This window comes from Canis aureus, chromosome 31 (assembly GCF_053574225.1).
Source record: "Canis aureus isolate CA01 chromosome 31, VMU_Caureus_v.1.0, whole genome shotgun sequence".
Classification (NCBI taxonomy): domain Eukaryota; kingdom Metazoa; phylum Chordata; class Mammalia; order Carnivora; family Canidae; genus Canis; species Canis aureus.
Genome location: NC_135641.1, coordinates 12,803,878 through 12,825,864, shown reverse-complemented (window position 1 = coordinate 12,825,864; position 21,987 = coordinate 12,803,878). Strand labels below are relative to the sequence as shown.

Here is a 21,987-nt window from a genome sequence, read left to right as displayed (position 1 = left end):
AAATTTCCTAACAGACACTGGGCAGGTCTGGCCATTCATCCCCCATTCTACCAAGCTTCCTCTGCTCCTTTTTCCTTTCTATTCGCTTTTATAGTATAATCACATTTTTTATTTCAATGTTCCTGCATAGGGGTGTCTTGACTGTACTCTGAGACAGTGTGGGCATCGGTGAGGGGTCAGGGCTTAGCCAGGGAGACAGGAAGCCAGGAGTGCCGTTAGCAGAGGAACTGGCTTAGCTGAGGATGTCTGACTCTCAGGTGGGCACTTCTTTCACATGGTAATGATGTCACTAGACTCTTGTTTCCAGGGTAAAGGCTGTAATTTTAAAAAATCAGCCTCTGATCCAGTTGGTTCACTGCATTTCAAATAACTAATCTCAGACCACTGATTTACTTCCAAGTGAAATGCTTATTAAAATTTGACTTATTGCTATGTTCTAAACTTTCCAGTGTGCTCTGTGCAATGTCTGGGGATAATGCTTTCCATTTAAGTGAAAATATTGATCAGATTCACAATGAAAATTTCTCATCAAATCTTATGGGTGACTGGGTGGCTCGGTCCATTGAGCGTCCAACTCTTGATCCTGGCTCAGGTCATGATCTCAGGGTTGTGAGACTGAGCCCCATGTCAGGCTCCACGCTCAGCACAGAGTCTGTTTGAGATCCTCTCCTTCTGCCCCTCCCCCAGCTCGTGTGCACATTCTCTCTTTCTCTCTCTCTCTCTCTTTCTCAAATAAATAAAATCTTAAAAAATAATTTCTCAGACACATCTTAAAAATGGCCATAAACCAACTTTTCTTATATTTTTCTAATAATATTGTCTTTACCATCTACCCATATTCTAAGGCATAAACTTTATTGGTTTAGCAATCAAGTTTATAAAATGGAAAGAGATCATTAGCAACCTTGCCCTTATCTTGTTGATATCAAACCACTCGTTTATTCCTTCACTTGTTGAGTCAGCAAATATTTGCGGGCACAGATCTGAATCTCAAACTTCTTAAAGTCAGGTAGGGAGAATACAGAGACTTTTTGCTTAATTTCCCATCTTTGAATTGACCAGTGAAATATTAACAGGACTGTTACTTCATATGAAAAGTATTCAGTGCCTTTGCAGCATCGTAGCCAGAGAAACAGGGCACATCCGCACAACTCAACCAAGGAAGGGAGGACTTCAATCCAGCCGTTCTTCCTTAAACATGAGAGGCATTATGTTGAGATAGGAGACTGTAAGGAAAGATGAGGTCTACTGTCTCTGTCCTCGGAAACACAAGCATTCTCCTGAGACTGCTCCTGGGTACAGTCGTGCCGTCAGTCCACTCACTCACCTCATCGGCTGACATCACCCTCTTTTCACAGCCACTGCTCCACATTAGATCGGCCCTGTCCTTCCTTTGCTTGCTAGAATGCTCCAAATCCTGCAGAAAGTCTATGTTCTTTTTTTGAACTATAACTAAGGGGTTGACCTTGTTCTTCTTGGTCCCAGGACCAACTTGAAATACTTTCTACTCTTTCCTCCCTGCATTGGGTTACCTTTGAGCTGAGTTCATAAAAATGCCTGCTGTATCTTTATCCAAGACTCTACTAAATTACAAAATGCATCACCCTCCATTGACTTCTTTGCCCTCAAAAAGCAGAGGGAAACCAAGGAAAGGTTCATCTCCTAGAGCAGGAGCACCTTCCTTGGTGGTGGTGGGGGGGGGGGCGCTGCGCTGTGATGTTCACCCCCACTCGTCTGTATCCCCAAGCACGCTCAGAGAACCAGGGTGAAATGGGGAACTGCGACTCTTTCCAGGGAGCAGGGACCTTTCACCATCCCCAGAGCCTCCCCAGCTTGGGCATACTTCCCTGGTCAGGGGCAGTGGGTTCAAGTGTCCATCTGTCTGGGGTCAGCCCCTCACATTCCCTTTATGGGGTCCTGTCAGGCTTCTCTCACCATGCTCCTACTGTGGGGGGAGGATGGGTCTCCAGCCCCACCTCCCACCCTGCTAACCAGACTGGGAACCATGAAGACGGATGCTGACCACCCACAGCAAGATGAGCAGCATGTTGCTCTGCCATTTTGGACAGGTCAGTGGATCGAGGAAATCAGATCCTGGCCAGTTCCTTGTTGAGCAGAAGTGATGCATGAGGACAGCACGGGCCACCCATAAGTGACTGCTGTCACCACCCTTTCAGCTCTGGGACACATTAGGATGCCATGTGCTCAGTGGGATCAAGCCAGGTACAGCTGTCACACACACCTGGGAATCATTTAGACTCTGAGAAGCTCCCAGGACCTCACCCGCTCGGGTTTCCTGGCTTCCCCCTCCATCCTCTGATTTCAAGGATCTTTGGTGCTTGTTTATTACACATCCATGAATATCTAGCCCTTGCGGTAGAAATGATGCATGCTTCTCAAGAGAATGCATGTGTTCATCTCTGGAATATTTTCTAGTTTTCCATGTAGTTTTGCTTGAATGATTGGTTTCTTCTTTCAAAACGAAGGGTAAGGCTTTGGCCACAGCTGGAATTCATTCCACAGTTAGAATTAGAGAGAACCTGGAGTTTGTTTGGTAAAATCATAGTCTTCAAGACCGAATACTCCCTTCCAGGTACTACTTTGGCAAAGTATGAAGATCTAAAAATGATTTCTAAAGAACTGGCCAGGGCTGGTTTCAGCAAGAAGGTAAAAGTAGAGCCCAAGCACATTGCTCGTGACGCTCCCCACCCTGAGTACGGGCAGTACTCAGCTCTGGGCTCTCCCCAGTTACAGGATCATGGCAGTTACAGGACCTTTGACTTTCTTACATTAGCTTTTAAATGCCACACTCCTCTTTTATCTATTTTTTTGGTCATTTGAAAATATTGGCCAGTTTGGTTCTTGCATTCCTGTGTACCCTGTGATTTTTCTTTCTGAAGAGTAGTTGAGCAGTTATAAGCACTGTTGAGAAATTGCTCTGCAGATGTGTCCTTAGTCAGAGAAACAATACCGAAGTTTTAGTAAACATTCAGCTAGATGGCCAAGGAGATCTCGTTCCACAGGAAACTAATCTGAAACACCACTATCTCCACCCTGCTGTAAAAATAGAGCCTGGATATACTAAACGCTTTCAGGCATTTTGTGTATTTCTGAATATTTCTGAATATTCTCAGAAATTTAAAAACACTCAAAGCACGAAATATTTAAATTCACTTTTCTGACTATCCTTGTTTATATGGATGGGCAAGGGAAATAATTTCAAAGTAAGATCTCAAGCATTCCTGCCACCTACAAATAGATTTGATGTGCAGGTGAGTCTCACCATTTCAATTTTGATTATCCGGGATATTGGCATTCCTAGGCCATGCAGTGGGCACCTGACCTGTAATGTTTTATGTTGTCCCCATGGATGGTGAGCCCTTGCAGCCTGCAGGCTTGGGAGTGTAGCCACTATTCTTGTCTAGCCAGCAATACCACCAGCCTGCCCTGTCCTTTGCTCCTGGACTCATGATCTGATTTAATCCTGGTGAAAAAGCAATGAAACTTCTGCTGTAATTCTCCTTCTGAAAATGCAGAGGTGGAGGTAAATGTCATCGCAGGACTTGAAAGGATAATTTTATATAAGTTCTCAAGTCAATCTGTGCAGAATGCCCAGGACCTGGGCACATCAACTGCATGGAAATGAAAAAGTGCCCTGAAGATAAAAGAACTTCTATTGTGCCTCCGAGATCCCATCGTTCCAACATTGCTGTGGGATTGAGCACCACTTGGATTTATTTCTCTTTGGTTTGGAGTCTCTTCTGGACTGATTTCATACTATGAGTTTTCTCATTGTTCTGAACTTTTCCTTGGGCCTGAGGAAAGGACTTTATGCCCGGTTTCTGTGTTGCCTGAGTTCTGAGCGTGTCTCTGCCATGCTCACCCACCAATGACGAGCTCCAGGACACCCCCCAGACAGCAGGTGGTGGTCCTTGCCACCCCAAATTAACACCACTCTCAGTTTCCTAGGCCAGGATATCTGTGGCCCTGTGACACCTGACCTAGGTATATGTCTTCACTGCATCCTCTCTGTGTTTAGATTCTGTGCCGGAACAGGCCTAGTGGTGGTTGGTTGGAGGCTTTTTCTGCTTTTTATTACCTGCTGTGTCCTCAGCATCTAGCATCATACCCAACCCACACCAGCCACCAAGGATATATTTGTCAAATAAACAAATGCAGGATCTCAACAACTTTTTGATCTATAAGTATGTGAAGACTGCATTTAGAAAGGGTGATATATCTTGGGGAGGCCCTGCCTCTTAAAAGCTGGTGACCTTAGGAGCTACTTAAGCCTCTTATGCCTTAGTGAGCCTACCCAAAAAATGAGGATAATAATGTAATCTACCCCATGTGCTCCTTTAGGGATTAAATGAGAATACTTGTAAAGCTCTCAACACCCTATCTCACCAAACAAATGTCAGTCCTGACTCTCTTCTGTTAATGTTACAGCTTTGCCAAGAAACAGGACAGTTTGGGTTACTAAACTCTTGAAGCAAGAAGGAATTACTTCTTGATCTTATTCTTCACGTGGCCCCAGGCAGGGACGCAGAGCATATTCCTCCCTGTTTTGGATGATGTCACCATCTTCAGAGCAGTGTGTGTTCTGCACACACGCGTGTGCAGGCCTGTGTGAGTGTGCACGCACACACCTGGTGGCCCCACATTTTCCTGCTGTAATGTGACGGAGGCCAACAGGCAGGACATTGAGGCAGTGCCTAGGGGCAATGGTGTGAGCAGAGGGCAGGAGGTAGTGCCTGGAAGCTTCAGTTTGGGAAACAGAGGACTTGGGGTCCTTGACACAATTTATTTATGTATTTATTTTTTTTTATTTTTTTTGCAACAATTTTTTTTAAAGGATTTATTTATTCATGAAAGACACAGAGAGAGAGGGAGAGACACAGGTACAAGGAGAAGCAGGCTCCTGCAGGGAGCCTGATGTGGGACTCGATCCCGGGATCCCAGGATCACACCCAGAGCTGAAGGCAGGTCCTCAACCACTGTGCCACCAGGTGCCCCTTTGATGCAGCATCTTAAAGAAGAGGCAGAGAGGCGTCCTATAACATGTCTTCTGATTTCGCCACTTCCTGCAGGGAGCATGCCTCCACTCTGTTGCCACAGGGCATCAGCTGAGCTCGGTCCCAGCACCCAGGACCATAGGCAGCACATCGTCCTGGGCCGTTGGCTGTCAGGCCTCCTGGCATTTGGGAGCCACTTGCTCCACAGTAATGCCCCAAATTGCCATTCTGTTTGGTACTCGGAAACCTCTTTGGTAGAGGAGTTCTGGCTTCCCTTTGTCCTTCCAGGCTGGCATCTCAGTGTCTGTCCTCTAACATGTACCCACCTGTAACCCCATCCTTGTCCAAAGAACATCCTACCCAAGATCTTGATGGTGATCTACAATTATGGTGAGTGAGTCTCTGATTAGAGACTTCAGAAAGTACTTTGACAAGAGATAGGGTGCCTGGTGGCTCCACTGGTGACACATTTGCCTTCAGCTCAGGACTTGATCCTGGAGTCCTGGGATGGAGTCCCGCATGGGGCTCCCTGCTCGGCAGGGAGTCTGCTCTCTTCTCTCTCTGCTGCTCCCCTGTGCTAGTGTGCTCTCTCTCAAATAAATAAATAAAATCCTAAAAATAAATAAATAAATAAATAAATAAATAAATAAATAAATAAATCAACCTAGAGGCTGTACATAGGCATGAAAAAAACATTTATTTTGCTTTACACTTAGGTTTTGCCATGTTCCCTGCAGGTGAGGTTACTGGCTGGGGGACAGACAGGTGGACGCAATATGGGGAGCAGACCCCAGAAACGCAGGCAGAAACGCATGGAGAGACCGTGGGGGGAAATACTGAGGGATCTGATAGAAGTCAAGGCAAACAGTCGGGGGTGAGAGAAGAACTCTGATCCTGACCAAGCCAATGGGCACAGATTTCTAGGTCCTTGAGCAAAGCAAAGGTGCTCTCACGTGATTCGCTGCAGCTCTGACTTAACTGTGAGAAATCATTTCTTAAAGCATCACCTAAACCTGTTCCCAACTGGCTGGGCCGCGTAACACCTGGATGCTCCCCAGGGGCTTAGGTGTGCTGTCTGGGCATGGCCCCCAGAGTCCTGATGTGGAGGGATGTGCAGTGGGAGTCGGCCTCCCTCTCGGCCCTCTGCTGAGGAGGGAATTTCTGTGTGCGTGTGGCAGCCCATATAAACAAGGACAGTGTGCCCAAGTGCACAGGTGCGTGTTTTATGGGACTTCTCCTGAGCTTTCTGGTTTGGGTCCCCTTGTCAATCAACAGTTGCAAGATGGATGGAAAAGAAACCAGAATGTCAGGGCCTTGGGTACCCCTTTAGGCTTCGATGCTGAGCCTTCGGGGGAGAATGAGATGGAAGGAGGGAGAGGCCAGGGCAGGGGGGTGGACAGGCTACAGGCCAAGAGGAGGTCACGTGAGGGCCGCCTGGGCGGTCGGACCCCCCGCCCCCACCTCTCACCGCCCAGTGTCTGTGATGTCAGCAAGACAGATGTGCATTTTCATGAAGGCCCACATTTGTAGGTGTTGTCATTAGTTTTCGCCACAAATGCCGTAAACTGATAGTAAAGACAAACCGCTCTCTGACCCTAGGTCGCTGCAAGCATTTTAATACATTCCGTTCCTGTCTCTCCTGCGTGCGGCCCTTTCTGGGTGCGCCTCCCCAGGCTTCCCGGTGACCCCCTCCCTCCTTACGGTGCTCGCTATTTGTGTCCACCACGTCGGGGAGGCCCTTCTAGCGTGTTGAGCAAACAGCCCATTTTTAATGTGGGGTTTCTGATTCTTGAGCCAATAGATTCGAGCCCAGGATGAACAGCTCTTTCTGTCCCCCGCCCCGCCCTCCCTCCGGCTGCCTGTGGCCTTCACTGCACGCAGGGGCACGAGGAGGACCTTCCCTTCCTGCCGTGGGCCGCCTGCCCTCCCGGCCTCGCTCTCACTCCTGCAGCCTCACCTGGAGACGGTGTGCAGTCCCGGGGGCACCTGCAGCCTGCAGCCCTTCCCCCCCAGCCCCCGCTTCTCCGTCCTGCATCCTGCAGTCAGGAGACCTCGCCCTCCCCTGGCGCCTCCCGCCTCTACAGCACCCCCTAGACCCTGGGTCTGCCCTCCTGTCCTTCAGTGGGCATCTCGTATTCCCCCCAGAGTGCTGCTTCCCGCACGTCTTCCACCACCCGGGTCTTGCGTCTTCTGCTGCACAACTTTGCACTCTTGTCAGTGTCGTGCTGGGAACAACATGCTGGACCCTTCCCTGGGATGGACCCGCCCCCCAGAGCAGGTGCATGTGTCTTCCCGGCTCGGCTCAGCCTGGGTCCCCTGCTGTATTTACTCTGGTCCCTCCCTGACCCCAGCAGCTCCACCGAGTGACCTTCGTGTCTGTTTTCTCGAGTTTTCTAAATACATAATCATACCTCCCAAGGTCATTTCCCTGCTATAATGTTCATATTCCCTCTTCTCATCTTGTCCAATTTACCAGGCAATGTCTCCAAAATCGCCTGAATTCAACTGCTAATAATTAAAAGTTCTTTCCTTATTCCGTCTCATAAGGGGAATGTTTGCATTGTTTCCCATGATGTTGGCTTCTCTTTTTAAATAAACACGCAAATATCTATATTTGCTTCTATCTAGAAATATATACACATATACACATAAACTCATGCAAATATACAAAATTTGATGAGTAAATATTTACCCGCTGCCTATTTTATTAACGTTTTTGTCAAAATGGAGATTAAATTTATCACATGCTAAACATTATTACATACAGGGTGAAATGTATGTTTCTTCCTAATCTGTTAATACGGTGAAATATATTAACTGACTTTCCAATTATTGAACCATCCTGCCATTCCTACCATGAGTCAACATCTAGAGTTGTAGGTTTTTTCTCTGTGTTATTTGATTCTGTCCTATTTCTTTTTTCTTTCTTTTCGCATTAATATTATTACTAAGTATTATCGAGTTGTGAGTTTCTTCTGGGTGCTAAAAGGCACTTTTTTAATGTTGGAAAATTATCTTTTATGCTTTGGAATAATTTAACTAGCATTGGCAGTATTTCTTCTTTTATGTGTGGCAGGACCTATTCGCAACATCTGACTCTCTTGCATTTTCAGGAATTAGGTGGTTTTCAATGCAGCTTTGCATTCTGTCTGGTAATTAAACCACATAGATTATTTCTCTCTTTTGGAATTATTTTTGCTAATTCAGAAAACCATATTTTTCTGTAAGATTTTTAAATATTATGCTTATAAATTTGAACAAAGTACCCTCATTAAATCATCTTCATTTCTTTTGTGTAGGATATTCTCTTAATTTCATTTCATATTTTGCATATTTGTGCTTATTCCTTACTCTCTTCGTTAAGTTAGTGTATCAGTGACAGGTTAGCCAGGAAAACAGAAGCCATTCTAGGTATGTCACACTAGAAGATATTTAATATAAAGGATCATTTGCTTACAAAATACTTGCAGGGTAGAGGAGTAAAGGTCAGAGAGAGACACCATTAGCTCTCAGAGTCGATCTGGCTATTTAAGAACCAGGAAGTTGTAGAACATTACAGAAATCACTTTGTTAGAATTAGAGCCAAGCCACCACTGGCGCACATGATTCCCAGGAAAATGCCTGCATTTCTGCAAACCTCATGCCTGCCAAGCACATGCTCATGCCCGCTGCTGCCAGGGAGGTGGTGGTGGGGCTCTGACACTCTTCTGCTCCCCGCATCCTATGCTCATGCCTCTCTTTTGTGGGATCTAACCTAAAGTCTCACGGGCCGGAGGTGACAACCCTGTCCCCCAGATCAGCTCTTGGATTTTCCACTTTGTAACATAGTTGCTTCTTCAAGTTTTTGTCTGTAATCAAATACACTGGAATCTCTCCATTTTCTAATACACTGATTTCTGTTTCAAGCTACATCAATTGTTTCTACTTCCTTGAGCTATGCTCTTCTCATTTCTTTGTTCCATATTACATCATTGATTTCCATTCTTATTTATGGGTGTAAGTATTTCAGACCATGAATGGTCCTCTGAGTATTACTTTTAGCCGCATTCCACAAATTCTGTTTTATACCATGTTCACCATTGTTACTTTCTTAGATGAATTCTTTCAGACCTACTAACAACCCTTCTGTTTTGTCCTATTTCTATTAATTGCTAAATATCTCAAGGCAATGCTTCATATTCACCCTTTATTTTCCTAGCCCTAAGTGGTCTTCCTTATCTGCTGATGTCCGAAGTGTGTGTTCCCCATGTGTGCAGGCATTTTAGTTGCCTTGATGACTGGGGGTGAGTGCTCCTGGCATTCAGTGGGTGGGATCCAAGGACCCTGTAGGAAGTCTTGCAATCTGTGGGGCTGTGCTTCACAACAAACAATGTGGTTGCTCCACAAGCCCGTGGTGCCACACCAAGGAAGAGGAACAGTCTCCAAAGTCACCACAGAGTCAGAACCTGCACATGTGTCAGACAAATTCCCATGTTCCTTTGGGTGATATATATATATATCGTTTAATACATCGTTCCTAAAGAGTGACTAGCTTCAGATTTCCCTCCTACCCAGTTAACAGGTAAAAGCCTGGCACTTGGCTGACACTGAGGCACTCAGGAGAGAAGCCAGACAAATAAAAAAGAAAAAACAACCACTTTAATAAAGTAAACTTCTTTTGCTATTTAAAGCAAAACGAAATTTCGTATTTACTTCATCAAGAGCCTGTGACTTGCTCAGAACCCCCAGCGAACGATAAGGCCGGATTGTTTGTTGGGGCCTGAGCAGAAGGGGTGGATTTCACACGTCCTTAATTTCAAAACAGGAAACCAAACAGAAGCCATTATTTATAGAATCACACCTCCTAAAAAGTCATATGAATTTGGTTAAAGAATTTTTTAAAATGGACTTTTAAATTCTCTTCACATAAGTGAAGAGAAAACATTAGTTTTCCTTTTCTTTTCATTAGGGTGAACAAACTTAGCAATTTTAGGACATTGTACTGTTGCTCAATAGGATGCCATATAAATTGGATCATTGTGATAAACTGGCTTAATTTAGGGAATCCCCAAGTTTCTTTGCAGAACATCTTAAACAGACATCTGTTTCTTTTTTCTAATCTTATAGTCTCTTATTCCTTGTTAGCAGGTGGAAAAGCAGGTTCATAAAACATGGATTCAGATTTCAGGTCTGTATTGGTACATTGATGAGTCACCAAAACCGTGCCCAGCTCATGTGTTGCCTAAGTAATGTAAAGAGAAAGGACTATACTCTTACAACTTTGATGACTTTTTGGCTAGCAGTTAGTTGCCCCACTATTAACTTGTCTGAGCTTAGAAGTTCCTGAATGTAATGAAATTAGCCAGTGGCTTAAAAATTCTTTGGTAAGTGAGAGGACAAACTGACCCACGCATGCTACAGGGATTAGGGAGATCACAGGGATTACGGGGATTATGCAGACAGGCAGCATAATGTTCTCTGCCCTCCAGAAATATGCTCCAAGGGATGACACATATGTCTTCAGGAACCCTGTCCGCAGACTCACCACATGTGGTGCCCACACCTACAGACTCTGAGAGGGAAAGGGGTGTCCCTATTAAGGTTTGCCAGGACAGATGAGCACCAACCACTGCTAGCCTCATCTGAACTCTATTCACAACACTTCTGACACCGAGTGTGTGGCCTTTGTAGCGCCAACAGACACCGATTACCCAGTGGCCAAGGGGATGTCTACAGTTCAATTCTGATACAAACTACCTGGAGTTACTCAGATTTTACAGGTTTAAGGGCTCCGTCGCAGAAGACTGTTATCAATTAAAACACCAGTCACAAGTACTGGGTGCCCAACGTACCCACATTTCTTTCTTTCTTTCTTTCTTTCTTTCTTTCTTTCTTTCTTTCTATCTATCTATCTATCTATCTATCTATCTATGACACAGAGAGAGAGGTGGAGACCCAGGCAGAGGGAGAAGCAGGCTCCCTGAGGGGAGCCTGATGCAGGACTCAATCCCAGGACCCCGGGATCATGACCTGAGCCGAAGGCAGACCCTCAACCACTGAGCCACCCAGGCATCCCCGTACCCACATTTCTGTCTGACATGACTATAAATTAGGGGTTCTTGCAATCCCTCCCTTTCAGGTTTGATAATCTGTTAGAGCAGCTCACAGAACCTAGGAAGGCACAGGACTTGTGGGTGCCAAGGGAAAGGAATGAAGAGCCAGAAGAAGAGGAGGTACATGGTGAGACTGCCCAAAGGGCCCTTGGCATGGAATCTTCTGTCCCTGTGGAGCTGGGGTTTCCCACCCTCTCAGCACAGAGATCTCACTAACCCAGAAGCTCTCCGGATGGTTTAGGGTTCCTACAGAGATTTGTAACCTAGTCCTGATCGATGAAATCATTGCCTTTTGGTGATGAACTGAATCTCCCCGCTTTTCCATCCCTGGAGGGCAGGGATGGGGCTGAAAAATCCTAATCCTTTATTCTTCTCTGGATCTTTCTGGAGTCCAGCCCCATCCTGAGCTCCCCAGGGCCCCAGCCTCCAGCCACCTCTTAGCCTACTAAAGACACTCTGACAGCTCCTGTGATTTCCAGGGTTTTAGGAGCTGTTAGTCAGAAACTTAGGACAAAGACCAAACACTGACGTTTTGCTCTGTCACATGGGTGTAGCCCGAGACCTGAAAGTCCTGGCCGCAGATTTTGCCCAGAGCAGGGGTTCTCAGTGTGTGGTCCTTGTGCCTGCAACCCCAGCAGCCCCTGGACATTGGGCAGAAATGTAATCCTCAGGCCCCACCCCAGACCTGCTGAATCCGAGACTCTGCAGGTAGGCACGGCATTCTGCATGTTAACCAACAGGACAGCTCTGAAGCCCGCTCCAGACCAAGAGCCATTGACCAGAGGGGATTCAGATGGGTTTTTGGGCTTCATTTAAAGGGATGAGAAGGAATCTGCTAGGTATGCAGAGGTGAAGGCAGGGAGGACAAGACATCCTGTGGACCAGCTGCGGAATCAGAGGAGCAGGGAGGTCAGCACAGAGGGACACAGCGGGGCTGGAAGGGCAGGGCTGGGAAGACTCAAGTTTAAAGCAAAATGGGACACTTGGGCAGCTCAGTGGTTGAGCATCTGTCATCGGCTCAGGTCGTGATCCAGGAGACCTGTGATCAAGTCCCAAATTGGGAGTCCCACATCAGGCTCCCCACAGGGAGTCTGCTTCTCCCTCTGCCGTGTCTCTGCCTCTCTCTCTGTGCCTCTCGTGGATAAATAAATAAAATCTTAAAAAAAAAAAAAAAGAAAAGTAAAAGTCAACTCCCTAGAGAATGTAGCTTTCCTCATTTAAGGCATTGACTTGTCTTATTCCTTCTGACCAAGCTTACCCAAACTGTGAAATGTATGTTTTAGAGACTTTTAGTTTTCCTTGAGTAAAGAGGGATGTCGTCACATGGACGCTCATGTTAGAGATGGTTATGCCGGCATCTACAACCTGCTGCTTTCTCCTCTGAAAATGTGTCTTTCGTCTGTTCCTGGCTCTGAATACCTGCCTGGCGGGGAAATCCAGACATGTACAGGAGGGGGTGCTGAGTTGTGCCAGGGCTTTGGCTACACACCACGGGGACAGAGGGGCCACATGAGCAGCACATCTCTGCTCCTTTCAACAATGAAATCATTTTTCGATCTTAGTATATTTTAATTATCTTCATTTTAAAACAATGCCAGTTGGGTTCTTTCTTTAGTCTTCTCTACACTGGATGAACTCTTTAACATCATCCTTCAGAATGTGTATCTAGTCAAAGTCCCTTTTGTATTGTGGTAAAATATACATGATAGAACGTTTGCCATGTAACCATCTTTGAGTGTACAGTTCAGAGCACTTTCAGTCTCTGCACACTGTTGTACAAACATCCCCACTGTCCATCTCCAGATCTTGTTCATCTTCCCAGACGGGAATCCTGTGCCATGGAACAGTGACTCCCCACCCCCTCCTCCCAGCCTCTGGCAAACCAACATCCAACCTTCTGCCTCTCTGACTTTGACTGTTCTAGGAAGAATAGTACCTTTTTTGGGTAAATTTAATGAATTGAAATACTGAACAAATTTGGGCAGAGTTGCAAAGCTGTAAATAACACTGGGGATGTGCATGGGGGCTGAGGATGGATCCAACTTTCATTTCAACCATTTCCACTGACCTCATTCGATAGGACACCTAAGTCATTATTGTGAAATGCCTCCAGTCAGGTTACAACCGTGGCAAAATTTGCCTCTGAATTCTCTGGTGACAAACTGCTTTATGTATTTTTGTCTGTATTTGTTTCTGACTTGTTATCAATTATTGTGACTTCTCATGCGGAAACACAAATCTGGTGTATTGTGTTTCTTTTGAGAAATGCGCAGTGCTCCCAACTCCAGAAACAATAGGAAAGAACTGTGTCATCAAACATACACTGGCACCACTTATAAGACACATGTTGACTTTAAAGATGCGAAGATAGAGGAGAGAAGTACGCACATCCTAGAATTGATGAAATTCCCTGATAAAAGACATGAAGACAGGTCAGAAAAGGACTAGTATGTTAGTAGTTGGCCAATGAGTCATTAGCATAAAGACGTGCCAATATGGTAAATGTTTTTTATTTTTTTTTTATTTTTTACCCTCAAATGTTTTCTTTTTTTTTTGTGCATAACACATTTAAAATTTTTATTTAAATTCAATTAATTAACATATAATGTATTATTGGTTACAGAGGTAGAGTTTAGTGATTCATCAGTCTTTTTTTATGTATTAAGTCTCTATTTGAATTTATTTTATTTTTTTATTGGAGTTCAATTTGCCAACATATAGCATAACACCCAGTGCTTATCCCCTCAAGTGCCCCCCTCCATGCCCATCACCCAGTCACCCCATCCCCCTGCCCACCTCCCTTTCCACTACTTGTTCATTTCCCAGAGTTAGGGGTCTCTCATGTTTTGTCTCCCTCACTGATATTTACACTCATTTTCTCTCCTTTCCCCTTTAATCCCTTTCACTATTTTTTATATTCCCCAAATGAATGAGACCATATAATGTTTTTTAAAAAGAGATTTCATTTGTTCTTTACCTGCCTCCCCCCATGGGGTACATTTCTGAGTCTTTATTGTACGTTGCACCCTTCCCTGCAGGGCAGATGACCACGAGGGCTGGCTGCTTCCGAGACCTGCGGTTTCAGGTCAACACATCATTCTGTAATCCCAGCACCCGACCGGTCCCGGGGGTGGTGTCCTGCAAAGTATCTGCCTGTCCTCCCAGGTAAGAGCTGCCACGTTCAGCCAGACAGGTTCACAGTTGTGCGACTATATACTTAGTGAGTCTTGGGAGCTCCGGAGTGTGGAGGATGGAAGTGCTGATTGTTGTCATGTAATCCGGAACAGGAAGAGGCAAGAGTAACGGAACCTGCTGAACAGGTATGTTTGGGGGAGGTAGTCTGGACTATCTTGTGAATGTAAGTGGAAGCTCTCCTAACGGCATCCTCTTTGCTCAATTTTTCCTTCAATTCCTCCAGGCTGGCAGGAGTGAGAACGTACTGTGCAGACAGTAATGTTTTCTCCCTCAGCCCCCACTTCCTTTCACTCTGGTTTATTTGCCCCCTGAATGAAACGGGTGGGAAGGCTCCATTCACAAGCTGCCTGGTGGGTCAGGGAGCATGGATCGCTGTAGCACATGAATGCACACGCACGCACATCCTTGCTCACTCCTGTGACAACGAGAAAGCCGGGGCTGTGGCATCCTGCTTTGCCCGAGGCACTGCTGCCCCCATAGTTCTCAGGACAGCACAGTGCCCTGAGTCAGTGGGCTGGGCAGGACCCCGAGGAGGTGGCCATGGTCCGGCCCTGCTCCCAGCTGTGACACCCCAGGCATGCCAGTCACCTCTCTGGTGCTGATGGTTTCATCTTCACAACGGACACATCCCAAAAAGACTGTGAAAATCACCTGAGTAACATGCCTATTGAATAAAAATCTAAACTCCAACCAGATGCAATAGACAGGCAGTGCACTGAAAACAGCGCAGGGTAAACTCACACTGCTTGATTTTAAAGATCCACAGTGGCTGCCACACTGATTCCAGGTTTGCTGAAATGTGCCTCAGGGGCATGACGCTTTTCCCAGAGACAATAACACACAGGAGGGAGAGGGGACCCATTGCTCCCTTGGTCTCTGAGCTGTTGGGTCCCTGGTCACTGGCCCAGGATAGAGACAGAGGCTACTTTTCAGCATCTGAGAGGTAGGGACCTTTCCTTCTACCACGATGAGGAGGGTCCTCCCTGGGAACATCCTGTCCTCCTGTCTCCCTGTTCCCTTGGGGGCTGGGGACCCACCACTCCGCAGAGAGCCACCTGCCCAGCCCCAGCCCGAGCTCCTCAGCCACCATGGCCTGCCGTGGAGAGACATGCTACTAAAAACTGACATGAGGACTTTGGTGCTGGAGCCCCATGACCCACCATGTGTCAGGCACCCACCTGGAATCCTCCCTGGGGCTACACAGGTGTTTGGAATGGCCACACGCCTTGGTACCCACTACATAGGCCTCCGTGGTCAATCCGCTGGCTCATGCACCCTGTGGGTGGTACTGAGCTGGACATCGGGCACTCAGGGTACCAAAGGTTTGCTCTGGGTCCAAACAACATGCCAAGTGCACAAAGTCCTGGATAGTTGAGGAAATGAAACCTGTGGTTGGCGGAGGGAGGCTGGTGGCAGTGTGGCACCCCGATCATCCTGTCCAAAGGAAACAGGTGGCCGCGCAGCATGTGCTGAGTTCTTGCAGGGCCCGCCGACCTGGTGCGCCTCAGAACAGCCAGTTAGCTGTGCTGCAGGGAAGCCTCCCTCCCCAAGACTAAGATAAGTGTGTGCATGTCCCGTGTGGGTGCAGAGGACCCAGCCTTAGTGAAGGTGGATCCATTCAAGCTCCAGATAATTGGGAACGTTTAGTGTTTGCATGGCATCACCCCGGATGTCCTGTGAGTGGCTCACCCCGCTGCAGGCCAGCCTGACCAGTGAGGCTCCTCTGGAGGGGATGCAGAGAACACACCCTGCCCAAAACTAAGTCACCAGCTCCCTGTTGTGACTTTAAGCATCACCTAGGTCAGATGTGAGCTGCCGGTGGAGACCCCAGACTAGGCCTCTCTGTGCCTGCAACCCACGCCGGGCTCAGGCCAGGCAGCAGGAAAGGCCAGAACCACAGGCGGGAGCAGGGGGTCCTCTCCCAGAGGGCCACAGCCCCACCCCCCCTTGGGGCTCCCCCACCCCCTCTTCGCTCCCTCCTGGTGGGCTCGCCCAGACTCTATTCTTTTAAGAAACCCTAGGTGGGGTATTCAAGAGGACACCCGGTTGCTGCATGTTCGGGGTCGCACCCGATGGCATGCCACGTCTCTGTTGTCTCATCCTGTCCTACCTGTGTCAACACGTCATCACTTTCCAGGAGGTGCCCCTCCACGTCTGTTTTCTCCTTGTCTTTGTTAGCAGAACCCCAACAGGTACATGCACTCACACGTGCACACTCCCATGCACTCACATGCACATATGTGTGTGCACATACACACAGACGCTCTTCCACTCTCACGTGGAAGCCCAGCTAGATGATCGCCATCCCCTCCCCGCTCACCCCCTGGGCTGCGGGAAGCGAGCGGCAGTGAGGCAGGTGCCTTCTGTGGGCGCCCCGCAAAGACGCTGCTTCCTCCTCTTCCTCTCACGCTCCGTGGGCTGCAGCAGGGCTGGCCTCACTGCCCCGGCCCCAGCCCTGGGGCAAGGCCACCTCTCAGCCTGTGGCGTTACAGATGGAGGGCGTCAGATTCCCGGTGACCTCCTGAAGCAGAGCTGCCCTCACCTGGCCCCCACCTGCCTACCAGCTCGGGCTTCCAGGAAAGGGCATCTAGTCTCCTGTGTTTGAGCCTTGGCTGCAAGGCCTCTGCCGGTATGTCAAAGCCTCTCGCCTAACTCTGGGGCGCCTCCTGTGCAACCTGGGTCCGAGCCACCCCTTGCGGGCCACCACCACCCCTTGTCATTGCCATTCTCCAGTCCCGGACCTGCACTCCCTTCTGTCTCACCGGGGCGGTTGCCTCTCCACCCCTCACTGTCCAGGATGCCCTGGCCTGTCCCTAGCACAGAGTCCAGGGATGGCGCTGTAACCCTCGTCCCGCCGGCCCGCCCAGCTATCTTGCCCAGCTCTTCCTCCATTATCCTACCCTAAGACCACCCTGGCGACACCCACGCTTGTCTGTGGGGCTCAGGAGCGATATGTCCTGCCAAGGAAATGAAAGCCCACGTTCTCAGTTGAAAAGTATGGCCACTCTCTGATGTGGCCACCTACCCAGGCTGGCAGGCTATCCCACCACCCCGTCCTGCTCGCCTGCTCCCTCCCGGGGTTCCGTGTCACCTCCAGTGTCCTCCAGAATTCCTCCTCCTCCCCATCCACTCTCTCAACCCACAACTTCAGACCTCAGAGACAAGAACCAGGTAAGGACCACCTCTGCTTCTGCTACAGCCCACCTGTGAATCCCCCGCTCGCTCCGGCCTCCTTCACGGTGAGCCAACAGTCTCATTTCTTCCCGAAAAGTCCTCATAGGTTATGTCTCTGACTCTGCTTTCCCTTCATGCTTATTGATTCCTTCCAAGAAAGATTTTTAAATGGATGTTGTTGGATTTTCCTTATTCACTCTTGTAAACACACACCTATTTGAAAGTCACTCATTTTCCCTGCGAGTCATCTTTGGGGACCCTTACTTTTCTCACCGGGCCTCCTTTGCATCCCTGTGGTTTGTGTTTCTGGTGTTGAGGGATCTATGGCTAAAACATCTCTACGTTCTTTGATGTGTTCTAAACTTACTCAGGTAAAATTGTATAAGTAAATTCCATTGGGAGCTTTGTGTGCTGAAAAAAAAGGCACAGTTGAGAGTGAAGGGGACTAGTCTGGGGGAGGTTGGCTCTGATGTGGGAACAGCATTGTAGAGAAATAGTGAGGACACCCCCCCAAGTTCCTCCAAGAAGCATCCAGAGACCCCCTTCCATCTGGCTGTCTGATTTATGTCTAATGTCTTGGAGTACTTGTATTCTTCTCGGAAGGAGAAAGCTTTTGGAGACAGTCCTGAGTTTGCTGCAAACCTAAGGCCGTGCTTTCCTGCTGGGAGATCCCTAACGAGATTCTCGATACCTCCCCAAAAGAGAGCAGAGGCCTGATGACGCGTGAGACTCTGCGGGTCTGTACTGAACAGGTGGCCCCAGCCTCTGGCTCCAACTCTGTGCATCAGAGTCCTTTAGATGGAGTGGCCTGGGTTGGCCAGGATTACGAGAATGATTGAGAGCAAGGGTGGTGTGAGCTTGGCAACTTGTTTAAAGGTGTGGACTGTGCAGCCAGTGACCTGGTTCAGATCGCCTTGTGTGTCCAACTTGTGTGTAATTGGGGTGAGAGAGAACAAGGCTTTGTTGAGGGAATCCACATAAAATGCAGGTACTCTGGGCACAGCACATGTGCTAAGCACTCGACAACTCTTGGCTGTTTTTATTTGTGGTGTAAAAGGAGAAACAAATTCACATCCGTTATTTAGTCTGCAAAGCAAGACTATGACAAAATGCAGAAGAATGAGCTTATATTACATATATTAATCCTTATGGATTATTTTAGTTGAACAATTGAGCTGGGAAAATCGATCTTAATTCAAAAAGTTGTTTTATTTTCCTCTGTGATGTAAGTAAGATGCATTTCTCTCTTGCCCAGAATGCTGGCAGTTTTTTGTTTCTGACCAAATGGGCTGAAAAGACAAGTTTCATTTTTCTGATCAGGAAGGTGTGTGTGCACCTTTCTTATTTAGACTCTGTCTGCTGTAAGGGTCAGGAGCCATGTCCCAGCTGCGGGCGGTCTGTCCTGGTGTCCCAGTGGCGGTGTGAAGCTGCAGCAGATGCTCAGAGGGACCCAAGCGCTGAGCCACCAGGCTGGCTCCGGGGACTGAATGCCAGATGCAGTCAGTGTGATTTGGTGTTTTGGTTCCCCTTCAGGGAGGGTCCCAGAAGGATCCGGGAGTGCAGTCTTTAAAACAGTCTTTAAAACATCTGAATCCACAGCATTCTCATCTTTTTTTTTTTTTTTTAAGATTTTATTTATTTATTTATTTATTTATTTATTTATGAGAGGCACAGAGAGAGAGAGAGGCAGAGACACAGGCAGAGGGAGAAGCAGGCTCCATGCAGGGAGCCCGATGTGGGATTCGATCCTGGGTCTCCAGGATCACTGGGCCGAAGGTGGCGCTAAACCGCTGAGCCACCCAGGTGCCCCCAGCCTTCTCGTCTTTAACTGAAATGAAAATGAAACCCTGCCGCACCGACTGCAATGCTAAGCTCCCTGCGAGCATCCGGACCTTGGCCGCCTGGTTCCCCCAGCTTGTCCCTCTCTCCCGGGGGCGATGCGGTGGGGGTCCGGGGGTGAAGAACCTCAGGAGGAAGATGATCTTAAAATGTCGGGGAGGCTCTGGCTATAGAAGCAGTTCCCAGCTGCTCCTCCAGGCTTCTCCTCGGCCCGGAACACACGGCCCGGGTGCGCCCAGGGCCCCGCCACCTCTGTCTTCATCTGAGAGTCAGTCAGGCTCTCCTATCACCTGCCTTTGAAACACGAACCATGAATCACACAGATACTTCTTTCCCTTATATTTCTCAGTTTATCTAAACAGAGTGGCTCCTCGTGTCCTTTATCTAAACTACTGTCTGGGTTTGGATGCGTGAACACCTAAGAGCGTGACTTCCTGGACGGTGGAGGGATGGTGCAAGAGGAAATGCTTTCCAGATGGGAAACAGGTCCTTTCTTCCCTCTGCCCCGTTGTCCTGCGAATGCAGAGTAAGTGTTCAGGTCAAATAGATGGTGGTCAAATATACTTTGTTTTCTTGTTTTAGAAAGTCACGCGAAGGCAGCCCGGCCCTGTAATCCTCTCCACCAGGCGCAGGGTATTTCTGCCCACACTCTGGTGACAAACCCATTAGCAGAATCTTTTGCTTTCACCCCAAGTGCCCAAGTCAGTGACTGGGTGCATTTGGTTGCACACTGTGGAAATGCAAGATAACGTTGAGCAGGATAACTTCATTACTGATATTCTCCTGAAGCAACATTTTCAGTGACAGGAGAGGGACAGTGATGTTGTCTCGTAGCTCCTTTAGATACAAGCCATAGAGACGTTAACTGCCGGCCAGCCAGTCGGTGTGCATGGGTTGCCAGGGAATGAAAAGAGCCCTCGTCCCTGAGGTGATTCCCACATACGAAAGGGGTTAACGCCTGGGAATGCCAAAGAAGTGAGCATTTTAGTTCATCTGATTATCTGAGTGTCTGAGAATAAACGAGCAGCAGAATGGGCATATGATCTGCAGTAGGGGGTCCCCACGCGCTTTCATTCTCTGCCCTTTCAACTTGAAATTCCTAACAGCCTTTCATCCTGCACTGGTTTCCACAAATTATGCAGCCGGCCCTGCCCAGCAGCCAGCCCCGCTTCTGCTTCAACAGTGACATCTAGAATAGGGCTGAGAAGGTGAATCCAAGGTGACTTCAAATCACAGATGTCTCCTGTGACACAATGGGACATGTAGGGGATGGAGGCGACTCGGTGCCGATCTCTTCTGGACTTTCCCCTTCACTGATGGGATGCACGCCAATAAGGCTGAACAGAAGGACCATCACTGGTCCACAGTCTGTTGAGATGCGTCCCAAGTCCTCATCATCTGGCCGTGGCGCAGCTCCATCGGGGAGCCTGATGCTGTGGCTCACGCCCCTACATGGAGGACCCGGCTCTTATCCCTGTGTCTTGTCCTGCTCCCAGCACCCTCAGGGAGAAGGCATCCAACCTGCTCCATTTGATCAGGGAAACCAAAAATGTCCGGAATTGGCACTGTTCTTAGAAGGATGTTTTGCTAAAGCATGAGGTCACCAGTGAGCATCACGATCACATCATCTTCATGTGATGGAATCTTAGTATAGAAGATGATGTCTTGGGACACCTGGGTGGCTCAGCAGTTGAGCATCTGCCTTCGGCTCAGGTCGTGATCCTGGGGTCCTGGGATCGAGTCACGCATCGGCCTCCCCGCAGGGAGCCTGCTTCTCCCTCTGCCTGTGTCTCTGCCTCTCGCTCTGTGTCTCTCATGAATAAATACATAAAATCTTCAAAAAAAAAAAAAAAAGAGATGGTAATGTCTTATAGCATCCCCTGGGGAAAGATGTCACTTGACACCAAAACAATGAATTTCAAATGCATTCAAGGGGCGCCTGGCTGGCTCAGTGGGCAGAGCGTGTGGGTCTTGATCTCAAGGTTGTGGGCTCAAGGCCTAGGTTGGGTGTAGACATTACTTAAAACTAAAATCTTTAAAATGCATTCAAGCTGGTACGATATTTGTTAGAATGCATCCCCAAGGAAAGTCAGGTTATAAATATGGACAAATGGAATTTGTCATAGGCAAGGCTGATTTAATTTACTTCCTCAGTCACTTAAATATTAATGTAGAAATCATGGCAGTAGGAATATAAAAATAACCAGCTTTCTAGATTTGAATTTGTCATTTGACACCTAAGAATCTGCCTTAGGTAGTAGTTCTGTAAAATATTTTGTGTTTTAGGGTTCTTTGCTTGTGTTTGCTTTATTTGTTTTAGTTTGGGGTTTGTGTGTGTGTGTATTGTTGTCGTTGTATATTTCTGTACATATCTACTTATTTATCCATATGAAAAAAGACAGAAAGTCACCTTGGGAATACTTTATTTTTTCAGGGAACTTAACTGGTTTTATACATTAAATAATATAAAATAAATAATTTTTCATAATATTTTTATTATTTTGGTTTCCAGGCCTTAGTATGATTGACTCTAGAATTCACCAAATCCCCCCATCAGGTTCAACATCATTGTCCCCTAAATAACATACACTATGATATATGCTCCAAATATTTTGGAATAAAAATTTAAAAATAACTTCTAGACCAGTGGTAGATAGATATAGATGATTGTT

At 47.5% G+C, this 21,987-nt stretch overlaps 1 protein-coding gene across 1 annotated transcript in view; it reads left to right on the top strand.

Annotated features, from left to right (window-relative positions):
- ADAMTS16 (ADAM metallopeptidase with thrombospondin type 1 motif 16) overlaps positions 1 to 21,987 on the top strand; it is a 148,689-nt gene that overhangs the window by 88,743 nt on the left and 37,959 nt on the right. Inside the window, exon 18 of the mRNA XM_077879512.1 lies at positions 14,146 to 14,272. Within this exon, the coding sequence (XP_077735638.1) occupies positions 14,146 to 14,272 (127 nt within the window). The remainder of the gene's footprint in view (positions 1 to 14,145; positions 14,273 to 21,987) is intronic.